The 22,429-nt window shown below is 41.6% G+C and overlaps 1 protein-coding gene across 1 annotated transcript in view; it reads right to left on the reverse strand.

The window, feature by feature from the left end:
- Positions 1 to 4,124: 4,124 nt before the first annotated feature.
- The window catches only part of LOC115372568 (gamma-aminobutyric acid receptor subunit pi), a 34,186-nt gene continuing 15,881 nt past the window's right edge, over positions 4,125 to 22,429 (reverse strand). The window contains exons 2-9 of the mRNA XM_030070576.1: positions 17,477 to 17,589; positions 15,885 to 15,952; positions 15,041 to 15,258; positions 11,231 to 11,313; positions 7,765 to 7,902; positions 7,012 to 7,164; positions 5,060 to 5,250; positions 4,125 to 4,819 (exon numbers count right to left, since the gene is read on the reverse strand). Of these exons, the coding sequence (XP_029926436.1) occupies positions 4,451 to 4,819; positions 5,060 to 5,250; positions 7,012 to 7,164; positions 7,765 to 7,902; positions 11,231 to 11,313; positions 15,041 to 15,258; positions 15,885 to 15,952; positions 17,477 to 17,516 (1,260 nt within the window). The 5' untranslated portion in view covers positions 17,517 to 17,589 and the 3' untranslated portion in view covers positions 4,125 to 4,450. The remainder of the gene's footprint in view (positions 4,820 to 5,059; positions 5,251 to 7,011; positions 7,165 to 7,764; positions 7,903 to 11,230; positions 11,314 to 15,040; positions 15,259 to 15,884; positions 15,953 to 17,476; positions 17,590 to 22,429) is intronic.

Here is a 22,429-nt window from a genome sequence, read left to right on the forward strand (position 1 = left end):
GTTATAGCAGAGTTTACTGTCTGTGGCAGTGCTTTAGTATCTATATTATTGTTCTTGTAATTGTTCTATGTGATCGTTCTTGAATGTTCTTGAATCAAACTAGCCTGTTTTCTATCGTTTCCTGTTTAATTTTGTTCTTTTGAATTTCAATAAAAATGTCGCAGATTTTAAATTAATTCTGGATATTCTCAGTGTTTCTGTTAAGCCAACTTAAAGTTGCAGAATCCATAACAATGTATTCATTTCTTGTGTCACATGTTGGCTGCTGTACATGATATAAACAGGAGAATGTACAAACTCTGGGCAAACGTATTGCAAAGGCAGATCCAGGAAACCTTTAAAGCTATCACCATGTGGCAATCCAGCAAAGATCAAAAGCCGAATTTAAATGAAAGCATTAGTTTATAGGATAGCTGTAAGGGTCGAAACACTGCACCCTTGCCTTGTTTAAGATCCAGTGATGCCTCTTTGACAGGACTGATGACTCATTAACTTATTAGCTAAACACATGAGCCATATTGCAAAGGAAGCTGACTAAAATCTCAAGCACAAACACAACACGCTAGTTTTCCCAGATGGCAGCAGGTGAGCGTTCTGTCCAGAGAAAGTTAAACTCACTAAAGATGGTTGACCTGCAGTGAAAAGAGATTTTTTTCTCTTTTGCTGACGTCACATCACATGATTTCTGGGTAATGAAGTCCTTTCAGATATTCATGCTGTTTCTCCCACTGCCACTTGGGGCTGCAAACGTGCAAAGTGCCGAGTGCAGCTTAAAGGGAAAACATCTTGGAGAAGTCAACCGTGAACAGTAATTATGTGTCTCATCGTGTGTTTGTTTTTGTGTGTGTGTGTGCGTGTGTGTGTGTGGTGGTGGTCTCACAAGAAAATCTGTGGTGGTCTCAGATTATCTCTGTTGCTCCGAGTGCTGCTGACTCAGAGCTGATACGGCTGGAGGGGGAGATTAATATTCTCCACTCCCACATGGATACTTCTACAGTAACATATCTGCAACACAAACACACACACACACACACACACACACACACACACACACACACACACACATACATATGCATGACCTGTATACTAGCATGCTTGTCTATCCCCTCAGCTCCATAGAGTATTTCGACTAAGAGCATTCAGATTTTGAAACTGCTTTGTTGGATTATACATCATATTACTTTCACAGATTAAGATCATGTCTACAGTGTTGCAACACTGGGATCACAACACACTGCAAAATGTGTAAAGAATATAGACAAAATACGAGTGTGGCTTCTTTTTATTACTGTGACTCATATTCATACACCAAATAAACATGCATAGTGTTACTATTTATTTACAACAGGTTAAATAAACCAAATTGCTATCTTAACATGGTACAATATAAATACAATTCACAGGAAAATGTTCGGAGATCTGTGAGGCCGGCAGCCGCCATCACCTTGGGGCGTTTTTTGACAACGTCGCAGGACAGGAAAAAAATGGGCAGTCCCACAGCAGCCATTTTCACCGCTTCTCAGTTGCCCAAGGTTGCTGGCCTACAAAAAAAACCATCCTGGCAAGGTTGCCTCTGATTGGCTGTTCTTTTGTACGCTTGTAATGTGCTGAGGCCTTCTTTAGGTAGTTGTATCCATCCATAATGATGTCCATTCGGTGCCAACAAGTGATACGCACTGATCTCATTGTGGGACCCTTGGACCATGCTTGGGGCTGGAGTCCAGAAATACTGCAGGGTCTTGTGCATGGGTGGACTTCTTCATTCTGCTTGCATCCTCTCTGACAGGAAGCTAGTAGTTGCTCTTATGGTTCTTTGGCTCCATTTTGGCACTCATTTCTAGTACTGTCCTCTGAGAAGATAGCAGGCAAATATATGACCATAGTGCTGTGTTGTCCATTAAAATGTCAGTGTTCTGCAGCATCATCCTCTTCAATGGGCCCTTGTTCAGCTATTTCCATGGAGCATGTTTTCCAAGAAAGGCAGACCCAACTCATTTGGAGGCAAATGCACACTGTCACTGATCATCCATGTTCATCCTTGCAATCAAATAAAGTTCAAATACAGAATATGAGAACAAAGTTTGGACGTCTTGCAGTCTGGACGCAGAGCTGATCCCCAGATAACCCGATAACAGAGACTGAGTCGTTTTGGATAGCCTCAGTGTAGCATTTTATAACTATTCCACTCCACTTTACTTAACCAAAACAAGCAAAGCATAAGGAGAAAAAAAGTCATACTCAGTAAGCATGCAGGAAAAAACAGAAAATAAGTCCTACTTTTACTAGTATCAGCAGTAACTCATTATCAGGCATATTTAGTACTTAAAAAGTTTTTTTTAAATTCTAATGCAGGGAAGCAAGACTGGTTGGTAGTGCTTAATGGCATGTTAAAATGAAAAAAAAAAATGGAAAAAAAAAAACAAAAAAAACAATGCAAAAGCAATACAAGAAACAGTGCAGCTGAAATATGTCCATTAATGATTTAAAAAGGCAATGACCCATCAATAAACAGCAGAAATTTAGCCTTCCATTATGTTCTGTACATAATGAATGAACAGTGATTAAACACAGGACCTCTGAAACTGATGTCATGGCTAAATGCACAATTCACTTTTGATTAAGTGAACAGGAGTATGTCACGGCAATATTAAAGAGAGTAATAAATAAACATGCATTTTCTGTTGTTGTAAGTGAACTCCGTACTCTGTCTGATCTGAGCATTTCTGAAGTGTGACGTGTCTTGTGCACCGGCTGATTGACGGCATGCTGTTACAGTATTACTCTATGGAAATCATTAAATACATGATGTTAACACTGAAAAAACAAATGCATTTAAAATGTCCTAGTTAAGAAACTAAGTTAAAGGGGAACCAAGAAGCATAATAAAATCAAATCTGAATCTTTGGTTCTTTTGGTTCACATTACTGGCAGTGAACACATCACATATATGGAAACCGCACATACTCCCCTTGCCACAGGATGCCCACACAATAAAGATGACTAGAGTGTTTAAAAAAAAAAAAAAAAAATCAGAGGAGAGAAATGAGCATATTACCTTAACTATGGCATATCCAAGCATTTTTGCCTTTGAATAATGCACAGATGATGACATCCTGTTGAAACACTGTAGCTGCTTCAAATCACAACAATGCCTAATACATCTAAGTTCGACTAGTACTGCTGTGTGTATTACAAAAGCACAGTGAGAAATACTACCAGCAGCTCTTAAAAGAGAAAAACTGCATATATCACTATAATAGGCTACCTGTCTGTCCAGGTGGTGCTGTACTGTATATCCACACCACTCTATTGCATTATTCCTGCCCAGTTAGGGGTGTTGGCAGCTGTCTCCCTTGTAAAACACAGTGGAACAGAATTGGATGTAATAACAGGTGACATAAAATGTTCATGGTGACCTTCACTGGAAGTCATTTTCCTAAATACTACTGGAGGGATCAAAGGCCACTAGATTTATAGTGTCAATGAAAGAAGAAAGAAAAGACAAAAACCAAGCAAGAGAGACACTGCAGCTCAATGAATTAAAAATAACTGAATAAATAATAGAAAGACAGAAGAAAGAGAGAAACAGAGTGCAATGGCGTGAAAGAATGATCGTCCTTGGGAGACTGGCTCAGAGTTTTTAACGAGCACAGTCTCTCTCTCTCTCTCTCTCTCTCTCTCTCTCTCCCTCTCTCTCTCTCTCTCTCTCTCTCTCTCGTTTCTTCTTTATTTCTTTTTTTTTGTGCCTCCCTCTTCACTCTTTTGCTCTGCTCTTTTTCCATCCATTATTTTTTCTCTCTCTATTTCATTCTAAAATGTTTCACCTGTGGGCAAAGATGGAAAATTAAGTCTGAAAATACCAGTGATCAGTCCATCACAACACAGAATCAGGGTGGCATGGGCATTTGCTCTCCCTCGACAATTTGAGCAAATTCGGTCGTAAAGCTTTAAATTACAGCTCCATCTTCTCCATGTTAGACAGTAACAAAATATAATATATATATATAGTGTAAACTGTGAGGTGTTATACAGAAAAATTCGATACAACAACAAGAAAAGTGTAAACTGGCCATCTCTTTTTTAATTTATAGGAAATGTCAGTTTTTTCTCAAAGTGCATGAGAATTGATCGAGACTTATCCGTCAAAGCGAGGCCAATTAGTTACAACAGAACCAGCTGTATAGAATTCCCTACTCATTTACAGTACATGTTATTACTTAAAAATGGAGCTGTAATCAAAAGCATCGCCATTTCCTCTTAAAAACAACCCTACATGGTTGTGCATGACATATGCTACTTCACTGATGAGTCCCAATGTAGAAACTGCACTCACTCGTTTCATAACATACACGAATAACGCTTACTGTACATACATGAAGTAAAACACACACGTCTTTCCTCCATACAAATTCTCTTCCACACTGGGACACACACTGTACTCCAGTGAGTGCTAAAAGTACAGGTAGTATGTCCAGTAGAGCAGATTGACCATGACGAAGGAGAGGGGGAAGGTGACTCTGGAGTAGTTGTCTATGTAGTGGGGGTTCTCCACATGACAGCAAGTTAGGGAGCGGTGCAAGACCTTGCGGAGGATGGACAGGACGGTGAGGCATCGGTTGGGGGGCTCCTCGGGGGGCGCCTCGGGCTTAGGCTCGCTGCCTGAAGGGCTGGAGGGGCTTACAGCTAGTTCTGCGGAGGAGGGAGCGGGAGGAGGAGATGTGGCGGTCTCCTTGCGTCTCTTCACCCTGTTGGAGTCGCTGGCGATGGTGGTGACGATGCCGTTCATCTCGTCTTCGAGGTCGTGCATCTGGTGGCCATACTGCAGGAGAGAGACGGGCAAAGACAACATGACGTGAGTGAAGACGAGAGGATGATCGTCATCTGAAACTGAAAGGTTGGAGCACTTCTTGAACTTACCACGCAGGGCTAATGGTGATGATGATGGCGATGGTGATGATAGTGATGATGATGATGATCACCAAGAGGACAATGACTGTGACCAAAAACAATGCACACAACAGCAACGAACAGCATGAAAATCCCATGATGAGGGCCTCACCACGAGCATGTTGGGGCCGGTGTAGGTGAGGGTGCAGAAGTGGGCCACGGCATACTCAATCAGCGCCCCGAAGATGAAGCTGAAGCAGATCCCCAGGTAAACGTCAATGGCCTTGATGAAGCAGTTGGCATTGGGCAGCGATGTCCGGGCTCCCATCATCAGAGTGGTCATGGTCAGTACTGTGGTCACTCCTGGTCCAAAAAAAACAAAACAAAAAAAACACAGCCACAGATATAACGATGAACCACGGGCTCACTGATAAACCACGGGCTCACTGATAAACCACAATGACAGAAAGAGTTGCATGAATAAACACAGGGTGCAAACCGGACTATGCACAGGAAAATCCTGATAAGAGGTCTCAGTTTGGTTTTCAACACCAGCATCCCACTTGCAGTTTTCAAGCTTTGTTAAAACCAAGCGAAGTTTACTTTAAATTCTAGTCAAGAGCCCAAGGTTTCCAAAGATACCCATGATGTCCTGCTGAATTACAGGGAAATGTGAATAAAATGATGCCCAAGACATCTAGATATACATATTTTTTGATGTAATGGTGCGGCCATAAAACAAAGGCATCATGGGTCTGAATATTTCCCACATTATAAGTGCGATGTAGCTTCAATGAATTGTTGCAGCCAGTCGATGCAGAATATATATGAGCTACTGTTTTACAATATGGGGTGAAAAAAAACTGTGTTTTAACTTTGAAATTATTTAAATTGAAAATCAGAGTTCAGTGGGTTAACAAACTGAAAGGCATTCATTTTAAAAATTAGCCCTGTCTCAGTCTGGCTGGCTGAGGTTCATGTGTCAAAGCAGATCTTGGCATCTCCCCATTAGCACAGTTGCTGTCCAGGGCTGTGTGCTCTCTCTCCTGTGCTCTTTGCTTTGTTCAATAATGGCTTCACATCCCAGGAAACTCCTTTACTGTTCTGACACCACTGTCATAACTGACCTCTGATGGCAATGAAACTCAGCCCAGCTCATCTGAAGTGGGCAGAGTGGGAGTAACCATGGCGGGTTAGCAATGACTTTTAACTCAAGACATCAAAAACCCTTGGGACACATATATTCTCAATCCCCCCCTTCTGTCCATATCAGTGGCTAGCAAATAACCACAACAGAGTTATTCCTCTGAGCCTCCGTCTGCAGCTCTGTGAAGTGGCACATCAGTTCAGATGATATCATCTGCAAAGCACCATGGGTTGTCAGTTGTTCAGTTGTCAGACAAGTGAAGAAGTTCTGAGTTAATCTAAATCTCCTGGTTGGATTCCACACATCTATCAAAGAGAGCACTCTAACTTGTTCAGTCATGCTCTGGTAGGGAGGCATGGACAATCACACACACACACATACACACAAATAAATAAATAAATAAATAAATAAATAAATAGCAGCACATAATCTCAGAGGCGGCCAAGATCACCGGCACTGATCTCCCTGAAATTAATCCCTTTACACCCCGGTGCACTATGAAGCGGGACATCCTGTGGTCCTGGGGGTTCTAGGATGCCACATCTTAGTGTTGAGCTCTTTGGAGGTGTTGTGGAACTAATTCAACAAAAACCTCTGTGATGGCACGTTGCTGCTTGATATCTCTAATATCATAGCGGCTTTCATCACCTCCCCCTCCCCGGATCTGTAGCATCCAGCCAAGGTTTATACATTCATGCACCCCATAAATATCCCAAGAGTTTGTGTTACTCCTCATCTGGTGTAATAGTGAATGAATACTGATGCATGCATGGTTGAAACAAAAATGGATTCTTCATTACAGGCAACACATAACACCCAGATATTTGGCAGGTTTGACACAGTGTGAAAAAAAACTACTGTTGTGCCAAAATAAATGGACCTCCACAAATGTCTGTCAGGAAGCAGCAGTTTCCTCAGACAGTGAATAAATACTGACGCTGAGGTGAGAGAAAACAGTTTTGTCTTCTTTCTCTTACCGATACAAATGCGTGCCGGAACAGAGGACTGGGAAATCCAGAAGGAGACCCACGAGAGGACCACCAACAGGCTGGAGGGGACGTACGTCTCTAAGATGAAGTACAGGATGCTCCTCTTCAGCTCAAAATGGAAGACCAACTTGGGGTAATGCCCTTGGAGAGGAAAGAAGTGTTTAAATGCAATTGCAACCAGAAAACAAGTGCTGTTATTTATGAAGATATGAAGTATAGTGACAGCTAAGACACAGTGTGTGGCAGTATACACACAGGTCACTGCGGGCTGCTGTGTCTGCCAATATTGGATGATGTGTTGACTTGAAAGATGTTGCAGTAGGTGTAGACTTTTAAAATTATAATAATAAAAAAATAAATAATCATAACTGTATTCATTTCGAGACATCAGTGTAGTGACTGTAAACATGAGATCATTGCACAGACTGACTGGCAGCCTCCACCTGTCTTTTCACTGCTTTTTACTTTGTGTGCCACTGGGCTGGGTTTGATGGAAAATCTGCTGGATATGTAAGTTGTCAAGAAATCATGCGGGAAAAAATCCACCTCCTGCAGTAAGGGCTGCGGGAAACACGGTCTTATATTTGAGAATCACCCCCAAACATAAGACTGGCTCGAGATGGAAACTATAAACTGTGTTGACCGTGCTCTTCTTGCAAACAGCATGCCCCAAGACAACGAAAGAAAGTAAAGTTAAGAAACGGACCAGTTGGAAAACATGTTTAGGAATGACATTGTTACCCGTCTCGTAGATGGCCTCTGAGACGGAGGTGTAGTGGTCCTCCACTGTGTACTGAGCCAGTCGCAGTGAGTCTAAGCCGCTGACGGACTCGTTCCCTCTGGTCCAGTAGAACATGACGTCGTTGATGTTGTAGCCCCCTGTAGGGAGAGATCAAGGTTACTTCCTTAGCCGATTTACTCAAGATATTATAAATATGTCAGTCCACATACCACTAAATACAACACATATCACAACACATTTTTTTTTCCCATCTGAGAGGTCAGCACAGAGCCCCTATAGGGCAGTTTGGCATTCAGTGCCCAATCAGCAGCAATGGTGGACAGAAATGTAAAGACAGTTACCCTCTGGTCACTAATTCACAGCTGGAAGAAACCCCTCTGTACATTCAATTAATTAAATCCAGAAGCATACTCCTTGTTTTGGGGGGAACCTGGCAGTAATGAATAATCACAATCAAAGTGATGATGATGATGATAAAAAGACATCTTTCTGGTCCTCTAATAGTTGGGCTGTATACTTTTGCAATTACTAAACCCCATCTAAGAATAAATATCAGACGGCTATTTAATAAGAAGCACTAGGAAAGCTGAAAAAAACGGCGGTGGAAAGAGATTTTAAGAGCACATGACATGATAGGTGCTGTTAAAACATATTTATAAAGCTGACATCTGCATGTAACCCAGGCTTTAAAATCTAATTTCAGTGTTTCATTTATGCGGCCACAGTCACAGAGCTAACAGAATATACCCAGTTGTTCATTTTGATGCACAGTGAGACCCAACAGGAACTGCTAATGAAAATGAATGTGCTCACTCGGTTCCTCAAATGAGGTAATAAGTCCAAATAAAAGGCTTAACTGTTGCATTGTACCATAACAGACTAATCATGCATATTTCACCGCGCCCTGGAGAGCCTTGGTAACCCAAATAAAACTTGAAATGAAAAGGCTTGCAAAGTGACTGCTGTCAAGGGTGTCAAAGCTGCGCGTGGCAGTGCCTGTCCCTCGGCAGATAGCGTTTTCATTTTTCATTTATTAATGTTTACAACGCTAGTAAATTAAAAATGTTAAAACAATGAGCACAGTGATACTAGTAATTAAGCCGTTTTGCGTCTTGTGACTCATTGACCTGTCACATAACATTTGTGGAGAGTCATAATTCATTTTAGGTGTGCTTGATAATGAAGAAAAAGGTAGATCATGAGCATCAACCAGACTACATCTCATGGTGTGGTTCTCTAATTTATCTGCAGAGGGAGCAAGAGAATAAGAGATGGAATAAGGAGGTGCTGCTGCATAACAGTGGAGTACATCTCAGTATTCTACATGATATTGTCATGTGGTTATGTACATGAGATGTAATTCACTAACGCTCTCTCCGTTTACCCCCATTTCCTTCCCTCCTCTAGGCCAAAACATGCGTGAAGTCTGAGGAGTGATGCATTATTGACCAGGCGGAGCCATGATGCCGACAGCAAAATCATCTGATTAAGGGCAGTGGCGACTTTGATGAGGAAAGGTCCTGTAATTTCAGTGTTTTTTGTTTTTTTTTTGTGTGTGTGTGTGTTTTTTTTTTACTTGATTGCACTTCTGTTACCAGTGGAACTCATTATTTTCCTGACCTTAAGCTCTGTCCGTAATGTACAAATTAGAGACATAAATGGGTTGTGACATCCATGTGCAATAGCACGGAAACAGTTACATTAAAATAGTGGCTTTCTGGGGGTAGGTTCAACCTTGCAGTGCCCCATAGCCCTCAGTTGGTGAAAATGAGTAGGCTCGACCACACAAAAAGAGGGGTATCTTTTAAAAGAGCCACCAAAAGCTATTGGGAGCACTTCTCTTTTCATCTTCCACTGTGGTAAAATAATTAGAGTGACAATCAGAAAAGACTGGGACCGTCTTCAGACTTAGAGCCTCCTTCTGCTGTCAGAACCCAATAAATATTTTACCGCAATCTCAATCTAAACGCCCTGCACCCTCCAACAACGATTCTCTTTAAACCTTCCTCCTGCGCAGAGGATCCACTTTTGGCACAGCATTAAAAGAAATAAATCCTTGAATATGCATCTTCATAGACAGACAGAGCAAGAGAGGGAGAAAGAGACTGAATGAGAGGAAGGAAGGGAGGAAGGAGGGGAGAGAGAACGAGACAGAGAGAGCAACAAACAAAAAAAAAAAAAATGGGGTGACAGAGGGTGTCAAAGAGAAATACAGAGGGTGACAAAGAGATGGTAGAGAGGGTGGGAGATGGAGAGTTGACAGAGAGAGCGAGAGAGAGAGAGAGCATGCAGATATGTGGCCTGACATTATTAAAGCAGGGAAGGGAGGATCCATCATCCTCCCAGTTACCTAACTTTAACCTCTAGATGTATTTTCATCTGCTACTGTAAGTGGGACTGCGCCTCCCGTTAGCTGTGTTTGTTTGGCACTGAGCTCACGATGGGCTTTTGGCAGGGATCAGACATAGCTTAGCCCGACTGGCTCTCATTAAATCGCGTGGAACAGAGAGCTAGAAAGCCAAGGCAGCAGATGAAGACTGATGAGGAAGTGATGAGAGAAAGGCGGAGGGGGGGGCAGCTTCCTTACATCCCTTATAGTGCATAAAAATATTCATCTTGACAAGTCATTTAATCTTATAGTCAGTTTAAAATCAGATTTTTCCTAAAACAAGCAACATGAAACAGTCTGCCAAAAGGGTGAGATGTCTCCAGTGCAACGCCACATGAAACAAGTGACAATGTCTCAATATAAGGCAAATCACTCCTTTCATTTCCAGATAATGTCACTGTGTGTAGAAACTTCTTGAAGAAAGTGGAGCTAAATTAGAAACAAAGATCTTTTTCTCAGCCTGGTGGCAGACGATCGTGTTTGTTTAAAGAAAAAAAATATCATCTGAAGAGTGAATACAAGTCGAAAGCTTATGTGGCGACGACACATGGTATCGGGGCCGTGCATGCCTCAGAACATGATGCTCAAGGGCTTGTGGGAAAAAAAAGCCTGGCATGAGGAGTGTTTTTGGGGCAGCCAAGGATTAAGGGACAGAGTGTTTGCATGAGTTGCTATGGCCTAGTTTCTTTTGTCGCAACAGTAATCAAGTAAATTGTGCTAAACAAATCTACACAAGGCAGTGTTACACCGTGCACTGAATTTGCACCTGCAATCACCGTCTGCCTGTCTGGCACCGTGTCTTATGTGCACGCGGTAGTCTGCCCATGAACTCACATAAACACGCATAAACATGAGCGCCTGCGTACACTCATGCACACATACGCACACACGCAGGCGCACACGTACACCAAAGGTTTTGAAGATCAGAGAAACTGTCTAATGTGTCATCGCTGTGTGATCCCTCCATTTGATCACATTCATTTGAAATCGCAGCCGCCCACCTACTCACAGCAGACAGCGATGCTCACAAGCCGCACTGGCCTGAATTTTCTTTATCAAGAATGAAGTATCCTTACAGCTCTCCAGTTGTAGTGTGCACGTCTGCTTGTCCATGGGGTATTTGGTGAGATCCATATTGCAGGCCACAGTCGTGGTAATCCTGGGGAGAAGAGGCCACAGAGAGGCAGTTCAGTATGAGGTGGCCATATGTCATTTCTAGGGACAAGCACGCTGCTCTCCAGTCATGTGTGTGGGCTGAGTTAAGGCGTGCAGGTGTGGCTTTCATGTGTGACTACTCAAGACTTTGTTGACTAAAAAAAAAAAAAAAAAAAAAAAAATCAAACTGTGAGAGGTCACTGGATGTTAGTAGGAGCATTCATTTGAGCAATCATGACATTTAAAGAGTTCCGTAAAATTCAGAAAATAATAAAGACAGTGAGCATATCAACTATTGCACATATTTTTTCATGTAGGTTTTCATTCCAGTGAAGCATTACAGCCACTACAGTTCCTCACTGTGGCTGAAACAGAGCTGATGAGTGAAACCAGCTGACAAAGTGTTTTGCATACTCTTGGCTCCCTCTTTCTGTTGTCCAAAACAACACAGCCATTATTACCATAATGTCTAGTTACCCAACATTTCTGTAATCTATTAGTTAATAGTAGATAACCAAGCAAATGATCATGGTTACGTGTGATCTCACATGTGCATTTGGTCAGAGCTTGACTGTAACAAATGTTTTTCTTTTTTTTTTTTGTGATCAAATGTTTTATTTTATTTCTTCTTTAAAAAAAAAAAATAGTGTTTTTCAAAGGTTCTAATACCAACACTGATGAACACATGCAAACTAACACCGACATGATGCTTTGGTTTGCTGGTGGTGCTTAGAGTTTGTTGGGTCAGTGCAAAACAGCCTGTAGCACAAAACTGGAGATCACTGCTACAAGACATTTAAGTCTCAAACCAGAGATGCAGTCAGGTATAAAGTGTGAGAGTGACCCATAGAAGAAGAGTGGGACACTTTGTAGAACTGCAGGATGTTTTGTTTGAGTTTCTGTTCCCAAATGAGCCTCATTCTATAGTAAGATTTCAAGTTCTGAACCACAAAGTGGACCTGTGTCCTCCTGGTAAAATCAACGAGGGCAGTCTCCCACTAAAGTTAACCATAACCACTGTTTACTAAAATTCATTGGCTACTGAGCATGTCCTGGCCTTATAGATGATTATTTCACATGTGTTTCTCTTTCACGTCTCTGTTGTTCCTGTGCTTAAGAGAGACTTCCATCAACAAAACTTTTGATTGGACTATTGGATTACACTGCACTTGCACAAGGTGTTGTGTGTTAACAGTGTAAAGTGTTAACATATTTTTTTTTATATCTTTCTATAGCAGGTCTCTTATCTTGTTTTTTAGTTTCCTATGCATGTGACTATGACTGAAATTGAACACTAATTCTTGAAGTTTTCCCTTAAATTTCACCTTAAGTAACTTCAAAGTTACAAAAACTTCCTTTCCCATATTGCAAGACAATGGTGCATTCTGTCCCTGCTGATTACAAAGCTTCACGCACTGCATCACACTTAGATATGAGTGAGATATTCAAATCCAAGATGCCATTGTTTTATGGCTGCAGCATTACATCAAAAATACCTAGATGGCTTGCGCATCACTTCATACACATTTCACTGCAATTCAGCAGGGCATCTTTGGTAACTTTGGAAAGCTCGGGATCTGGACTAGAATTTAAAATGAAGTTCTGTAGGTCTGAACAAAGCTTGGCCGTGCATCATGCATTTGTAATGACGAACGCACCAGTGGGACTGGCACAGCTGAAGTTTAAGTGGTGTTCACAACCTTTAGCTGCAATCCTTCCAGTATTTTCTCATGTATTCCTCCTGGCGCTGCTCTGAAATATTTACCACATGTCCCTTTCCTCGGGTGGCCTCACATTTCTCACTTCTTTCTGTCGTCCTCACAGCACCAATTCCTCGCTGAATCCATCTCTTGTCTCACCATCTCTTTACATTTGCTTTACTCTCATTGCTCCTGCCCTCTGACAGTGTGGCCCCCTCTCTGCCATACTCATCTGTCAGGCTAAAGGCCACAAGCTGTGCAGCTCCATATAGAGGCAAATGACCATGAAGTGCAGGACACACACACCCACACACATACATCCATGCACCAGCTACACACTCAGACGGATACGCACACACACACATACATTAGGATCATCATTAATCGATAATGCGTTCATACATGAGCATGTCACACACATATTATAAATTCCTTCATGAATCAAAATTCACACAGTGTGGTAACGCAGACAAGCATGCTCACACGCTATGAGCTCCCAGTCGTGATGAAGAGTAATGGAGTGTACTACTAATGATGGTCACCGTATGTAAAGATGATAAGCTGTGAGGGAAGGCTGAAGCAAGTCTGAACACTCAGCTCGAGTTAATAGAGCAAACACAAAGGAGCTTCTAAACACATTTTAGAGACCTCCCACCGTCACTGCGGCTGTGTGAAATTTGTGATGTTAACCTTCAAATTACTAATATCCAAAATTGTGTTTTTTGCACACGTGATGCTTGCACAGTTGCTAATTGCACAGTGAGTGTGTCCTCCAATATGATGAGCATTTATCTACTCTTGTTTATATTTTTCACTGCAACTACGTGTGTAACTTGCATTGTATGCACAAAAGCAAGTGCAACACCACAGGAACAAAGGCAGATCAGCACTGTCTGACAAAAGTCAAGTCAGAGCCATGGACAGCACCTGCACATGCAATAACACACATCAAAACCAACTGCAGGATGTGGAAATCTCTTTATCACAAGGTTAATAAGCAAGGAACAAACTCCAGGTGCCTAACCTGGCTGTTGGGTAAATATCTAATCAAAATGCCATACAGAGAAAAGCGCTCAAAACTACAGATGAGTTTGAAACCAGTGGAGAAGTGGGAGAGACAGTTCCTCTAATGCCATCTAGTGGCCGGCTCCAGAACTTTGAACAAGAACATAGTGTCTCCATGGCTAATTTGCCACGTGCACCCCAGCATATTTTCATCATTGACCATTAAGCAACTATGATAAGTGAATGTTTCAGGTTGAGGTAACTGACAGGTTGCCAATGCACTGGTAATCAGGGGGCGTTATCAAAAGACAGTTAATCTATTTCTGCTCTGTTGTGAAATGACCAAAACCATCAGTAGTTTTTTTTTTTTCTTTTGAGACTGTCCACTTTCTTAATAATATATAACTGATTGTCTATGAAGGTTTTGGTAGCATCACACTGCAACTATGGGCCTGTTCTGCATTTAACTGCACTAACAGACAAAGCACTCTGTTCTCCAGTGAGTCTATCTGTATAATAATTGGTGTGCCGCATTTATAACCTATGGGTTCCACCCACTGCACATTGGCTCTATAATTTGTCTCACCCTGGCTACAAATAATGACAACGCGGCTGCAATTGTAACTACATTCTCTTGGCTTCAAAACAACCAGCGAGAAACCAAAGAATGACGTCACACTCACTTGGTCCACTATTATTTAGTGTCTGTGACGGCGACGCGCTAAGCTTGTCAAGCATTAAGCCTTTGCTATCTGCTGGGATGATCCGAAAAGGACTTATCTTACTTCAATAGCAGACAGCTCTTTGTATTGACAAATCACACAGTCCTCCACTCATACTGTACAATCCAATACCCATGTAATAGAATTGACACAACTCCCTGCTTTACAATCTCATTATCGCAAATTCAACCCACACTCCCACTGCCAATTTCTTCCCTGTTCCCTGGCCTACTTTTCATTGTCTCTTGAAGCAGAAAACAAACAAGACAACCCAATAAACCAGCAATCCAGTTTGTTACCCCACCTCAATGCGTAGAGGACGGTCCCGTTGGGGAAGATGCGGATCAGCCGGTTCTCCACGGTAATGTCATGGAGGAAGGACTTCTTGGAGTCGACGATGAAGGTGTCGGGGACCCAGAGCAGCTCCACTAGCCGCCCATCGAGACTCAGGCTCTTGTTGCCATCAAACACCAAGCGCTCGTCTGTCCAGCGCTGGCGCAGGAATATGGTGGCTGTGTAGTCCTGCAGGATTGGAGTTCAAAGGTCACAGTAGTGTTTCTGGACCATTCTGATAAGCATTTCAATGATTTTGCTGACACTTGAGCATGATTTTTGCAAACCTAGGTACTACTCTGTGCTCATATTGCCTCAGTCAGCTTCGTTTTTTTGTGTATGTGAGTGTGTGTGTGTGTGTGTGTGTGTGTTGTTGAATATTGATGGTGTAAGGTCCCTAAGCCCTTTAATGCCCAAAGCCACTATGTGTCCACAGCATTTCTTAGGGTCAGCAAGTCTAGTCTGATTGTTAGTACATTTACAAAACAATTTTTTGGCCCAGTACATACAATCTACAAGTCTGAGAATTACATCATATATGTAACTGCATAATCAATTTCTGTCACTGTGTAGCAATATGACAAGCTGTGAGGTTGGACTACACAGCAATTTAATGACAAAAGCAATTTCAGCACCATAGGGACTGCAGGAGGTTACCACCTACTGCCAATCAAGACCATGACCCCCTACACGCTCATATGATTTTAAAATATTTTTGTCAGCAGGTGCAGGCTACGAGTTGACATCGAATGTCCAATAAAATGATTTTTTGATGAATTACAGTGAGTCAGTAGGACATGACAGTGTTGTCTCACCATGTTGATCTCTGAGATGGTGTCTATGCTGGCAATGTCCAAACTCATACCCACTGTTACAGGGCCATCTAGAGAGAGAGAGAGAGAGAGAGAAAAACAATAATCAGACACAAATTTAATCTATCATTACACATCATCCACTGATAATCCCAACAGCCTATATGTATATGTATGTGTATGTGTATGTGTGTGTATGAGCTAGTGTGTGATTGAGGAAAACATGGGGAATTTGAGAGAATAATGAAGTGTTCTAAGGACAGCGCATCGGAAAACGTGGAAGAGTCCACATCAGCGGTAACAGCAGCAGAGTGCTGCATGCAGCCTCCCGTAGGGGAATTAACTCTCCCTGATTCTCCGTCAAAGCAGGAACTCCCCCACTCTCCCATGTGCCGTCTCCCTATACTGCGTCTTCCACTGTCAACCTTTGTGAGAAAAGCGAGCCTGTTGTCATACTGCAGATGAATACTGAAGTTAGGTGAGGAGCATGTGTGTATCGTGTGTTTGAGCGACTACACGTCCTCACAATGGCAGAAAATTAGGAAAATCCTTTGGCCAACCCTCACTAAAGGGTTAATACTCGGCCTTCGAGGTTAAAATTAGTATTAGTTTTGTGTTAGAGTAAGGGTTAAAGTGCACATTAAGGGTCGGGAAATCGATGCAGTCAGTGGAGGTTTTCACAATTATGTGTGTATGCCTGCCTGTGCTGTTTTCACCGTTTGTGGTGTATTGAATTTGTATTCCCAGATGGAAAGCCAAATGATTATGCTGAATGGTATTTGCCTCTGTAAAGTCAGCTTGATTGCTGATCAAACAACAGAGACACAAACTCTAATCGCATTGCGCTGGATTGTCGGAGCCCAAAACGATGACAATAGACAGGGATTTACTGTGAACATCTGCAACAATGAGCGGCAGATCGAATACTACATGACTTAACGCCTTTTCTTTCTGTAATATTACACTGGGTTACAGATAGTTTCTACACTGCATGTAAATTGCTTGCTTGGTGCAATTTGGAAGCTAGATCACAAGGCATATCAGCAGTAAGAGTGTGCAGCTAAACTACAAAACTGAAAATCACCATGATAGTTTTGGATGGTAGATGACTAGAGACCTTTGTATTTACGCAGACAAACTCAGAGGCTTGCTTGCTTTCTCTCAGGTCTCATATCCACATATATGAACATGTTTGCTCTTATTTGCATGTATTTTTTGTGTTAAACTACATTATTTTTGGATAAAACTGGTTACAAAGATTAAATTGGCCTTAAATGATATCATGTGAGCATGAGGTAAAATGTAACCGGCGCATTTCATGCGTCATTAGAAACTAAAAACTGTCAAATTCAAATGGACATGGCATCATTAGCCTCAAGGTAAATGCTAGGGATATTTACCAGCTGGTCTGCGGAAAATACGTCCATTTTGAGCTGAATGTATGTGAGGGGAAAAAGGCACAAACAAACACAAAATTGCTCTTTAACTCCCTGCCGACTCAGACCCCCTCTCTGTGTGTGTCTCACAAACACACACACGGTTCCCCTGAGCGTTATCTCATTTTCATGGCTGCATGTGTCTGCAGTTTTCCTTACTGTCAAAGAAAGGCCTGAGGTACTTGTTGTATCCTTTCATCAGTCTCTGAATGGTAGGAGGCAGAATCTCTCCCTCCTTCACTTCTGCGTTGAGCAGTGTGCTCTCCAAGAACCTGAGGAGAAGAAAGACGGAGAAAAAGAGCAAGAGAGAAATGGAGGAATGAAATTGTTCTTTGTTCCTCTGCCCGTGGTGTATTTATTGGCTGGAAACCTCTTTGCTAGCACCTTTTAATTCCGCGCAACTGAGGAGCGTTGATTGAGACCCGCAATGCCCCAAGAATCTCATAAGCCAAGCTGATTGGAAGAAGAGGCATGAGATTGAAATGGCTCAAAAACAGCTTGGAACAGAAAAAAACGGAGGGGAAGAAAGACAAGAGGAGAACAAAAATGCTTTTTTAAATAATTGGATTACTCTCATCCAACAGGGGTCAGAATTCTTGAAACGACCTATCTCCCCATTCCTCCATTAGCTTATGTCTTTTAAAATCACTGCTGGCTTTCGTAAGCACTTTTTGCTGAATGTTATCCTTAAAGGCACATTGAAGTGTGGGAAGATGATTATATTGCTGGCAATTGCAGCAGGGGGAAAGAGCACTCATTGCACCTTCCCTAGTGGTATGTGTGTTTGTGTATAAATCAGCTCTAAATACAGCACGCCTGCTCTGTAGAGAAAAAGCCCCGGGGCACGTAGCATGATGTAAGAGGGGCTGAAGCAAGACAGATCAGGCCATGCGCAGAGGCAGAAAACATTCATCTCCATACGCTGGCAGGCATGTCAACATCCCCACAGTCACTTGCGCACTGCCACAGCCAAATGTGCGCATGGCAAGGAGACACAAGAAGAATGCAGCAGTGAAATATGGCCAGGACTGTACTTACTGTACATCTCGCCCTCAAACAGCCGGACAGAAATGTTTCACAAAGAGAAAAGTTAAAAACTGCAACATATCAACCTTTTTTAAAAAAAAGAAAAAAAAAAAAAAAAACAGTTTCTAATTGTTATATCATTGCAGTCCAGTAGATTCCCAAGTGAGTCCAATCTGGTTGCAGAAAAAGTAAACAAAGATGTAGAATCTGCCAGTCTTCTCAGTAATTGTTGTCTAAAAATGAATTTGGGAATGATTTGTTATTGTTATGCAATATCTTTCTCTCTTTCTCTCCCTCTTTCTTTTTTTTTTTTATTGTATTTATTTAGCCATAATTACCCAGAATAGGTTGGCTGAGCACAGATGCTGTTTTCTAGCAACACCTTGCTCCACACGCACATTTACAAACACACAGTTTCACGAGCATAAATAATTCAAATGAAGGACAAACACCAACTTCATCATAATTAGCAGTGATACACACTGTGCAGCAGCTTTCAGGCTTTGATTGTCACATCTACAGACACAATGCAGAGAACGATTCGCTCCAAATTAACAAAGCTGCGGTAGCAGGGACATCTTCACCAACTTATCACTTAAATTCTTAAGTCAACAAGGTGGATGGACACACTTTGTTTATAATGAGGGATACCATTTCCTCTCCTTAAGTGACAACTTGAGGGTATGTTTTCAAAATGAATCACAGCTCCATATCAGACACAGAATGGAGATATGTACAGTGTTTCATGCAACACATGACACTGACCACCCAGAACTACATGCTGAAAAAGAAATACACTGGCTTGATAAGTAGTACAGTATTCAAGAGAATAATTATCTTATCTAAGATCATTTTTCAGAAAGTGCCCAAGGCCATAATGTCCATTTACTCTCACTAGGATAACTATAACTATATATATCAAAAAAAATAATTAAATAGTAAATAGTGTGTTCAAAAAACTATAGCAATAACTACAGTTAGTTCAATCTCAGAGCTTTTTTTTTTTTTTTTTTTTTTAGATGCAAAGACGATGATTAAACATGATCAACTAATCAAAACAAGCTTCTGATACAAGAGGCTTTATTTGCTGAGAAACTCATTACACACAGTGTACTTTGTGAATGCTTGAGCAGCAATGTATTATTTGTTTTTAGTCATGTTAATAGCAATTATTCCAGCAATTATTCTAGCACTGAGCTTTGGTATTTAGATGACATTAAAGGTGATGTAAATTTCTGTTTCAGCAGGTAATTCTTAACTGTCCGGTAATGATAGGGTAGGATATGTTTTGCTGTCTTTTGCTCTCTTCTTTGATTCAATACTGATTTTTTGTTTTGGATTTGCCACAATTTCTTTTTTTAAACTTTTATTGCCTGCCTGCTGCACCTCCATGTCCTCCTCATCCCACTCATCCTCTTCATCCTCCATGTCCTCTTCATCCTCCTCGTCCTCCTCTGCTTTTGTTGTCTTTACTGGGTCTAGTGTTTTGTTTTGTAATACAACTGTATTGCTCTGGTAGTTGGCCCACTGGGTTGGCACCTATCGTGCACCCTTCTGGCCAGGAAGGAGTCTCCTCTCTCTGTGGTCCTTCTTGAGATTTCTTCCATTTTTCCCTGTTTCATTTGAGTTCTTTCTTGCCCTGAAGATTATGGCAGGGTATGCCATCCTGTTTTGTTTGTTCAAACTTGTGGGCCCGTGAATCCCTTTGAGACACGGATTTTCGCTTCGAAATAAACTTGAACTTGAAACTTCTCAAAAAGTTTGGTAAATTGTTACGTGCATATCAGTTGAACAAATGTAAAAGAAACAGTAGAAAGACATTTCGATTACACGCATGACCGTTTTAATTAATGTGCAATTCATGTGCATAAAACATTTAATTTAGGAGACTGAGACGAAAACAAAATAAGTGGATTTAGGAGTTGGAATGATGCTGGGTTGGCCTGGGTGACACCCTTCTCACCCAAAAATATCCCACTGAGGATATTTTGACAGGCAATATGATGATATTACATTTTGCTTTAGACTGACAGGCCTGTCTTTTCCATCTCCACCCAGGTGAAGACACACTTTTCTATTGGTGAATCCATCCTAATGTCCCTCTATGGCAAAAAGAGAGCTCAACATTCCCAGTTTTTCGAGAGGCTCAGGACTTGTGTCACCTGACCATGTCAAATCAGCTTAGACAGTGGGTGAGCACGCTTCAGGAACCCTGTGCTGCACAAAGTCTCACTCACATGGCTTGTAAAACCTGTTGTTTCAGCAGACAACATTAGTGGATGGGAAATCCACATTAGAGACAGTAGTGACTGCTGACATGCTGCATTATCAACCTGAGTCGCCCTGCATGGCCATCATCATATCTAACAGTGCACGTTGTGTGTGATTTTATGTGTGACTGTGAGTGACTTTACACATGTGTGTTTGTGTGTGTATGGCATCACGCAATGTGAATAAAAGCTGCCACTGCATTGACAGAGATAAGTAGCAGCAGCAGCCAAACCAAGCACTGCCAAAGACACAGAGAATGAAAGGATGATGAAACAAAACAAAACAAAACATTTCAGAGAGGGGGAAATGAAATGGAAAATATTCACTTTATAAAAAAATTAAACATTATTTTTTAATACATTATGCAAAAAAAAAAAAAAAAAAAAATGTAGAATACATAAAGATGTCTCATGAAAGCCCAAACACAAAAAACACAGCAGGTACCACAGATGCAGAATTGATTTCCTATAAGTTTTACTGTAACTGATAGCAACAGAGAGCCATTCATGTGTAATGTCCCTTAATATTTTATAGCCTGATTATGAAACATCGCTGTCCCATCCTGAATTCATGCTGCCAGCCCCCCTCCCCTCCTCTCGCTATCCATCTTTCTCTGACTCTACAAATCCCCAGACTCTCCGACTCTTGGCTGTCTTCGCCTTCACCAGCAGATGTGGATGAGACTTCAGCTCTCCTACCTGCCAAACACTCCTCCCGCGCTATCCACTGAGCCCTGACAATGAAAAAAGTTGAAGAAACAAAGAAAGAGGCAGATCCTCCGAATGCCCCGAGAATCGCTCGCTAATATTAACAACAGCTTTCATCTGCTGATTTATGATCACGGAGACGAGATGGCATTTAGGCTGTGTGCCACTGTGGCACTCCACCCACACATGCACACACACACACACACACAGAGTAAATAAACACACACACCCGCACACACAAACAAACATCACTCATATTTATGTACTGTGGGGTCTCTCAGATGAAAGCATGGGCTGTGGAGTGCACATTTCCCCGAATGCACACTGACAGGCCCGACACACCTGCCCAGCCGGGCCGCCCATCAAGAACAACAGGATGACACTTTGAATGCCCACATCTAAACCGAAGAGGACCTCTGCCATACTAAGTCGCAATCCACTCCTTGGTGTCAGTGTCGCAATATTTCATTATAATTCATCAAATGATCATTTTTAACGAGAATTTTAACATGCACGCCTGCTTGAAGTTCACAGGCAGCCGATGTTGAACATTAGTTGGGGGACCACTGCACCACAAGCATTTAGGATTTTTTTAATTTTTTTTTTTTCCCCAGCTCAATATACTTCTTCAAAATTTAGACCGCAGGACAGAGAATTAATTATTAACTGGGCTTTTTTTTTTTTTTTTTTTTTTTTTCTTGTCAGGAAATGTATTCGAGGTATGATAGACTAGATTTTTAAAGTAAAAGTAAAAGAGTGCTGAGTACAGATCCCCAGAGCCGAATAGTTTAGTGGTTTAACCCTTTTGACTCCTGCTGTTTTGTGTGCACCAAATACTGAAACATTTTGTATCTGTTTAGAAAGGACGCTCGTGTGGCTGTGGCCCCTGTGAAAAAGGTCTATAGGGGTTGCAAACTCACATTAGTGGCTCTGTTTAACATTAGTTCGCTAAAGTTAGACTGTATTATTGATTCTTAACGGTGAATATCTTTGGTGAGACCTGAAAAGTTAAAAAAAAAAAGATAATCTGTCACTCTCAAATGAGCCTTACAAACACCAATCGTTTCTCAAATATACATAATTAAATAGATATATATTTCTAGATATA

Source organism: Myripristis murdjan, chromosome 15 (genome assembly GCF_902150065.1).
Source record: "Myripristis murdjan chromosome 15, fMyrMur1.1, whole genome shotgun sequence".
Classification (NCBI taxonomy): domain Eukaryota; kingdom Metazoa; phylum Chordata; class Actinopteri; order Holocentriformes; family Holocentridae; genus Myripristis; species Myripristis murdjan.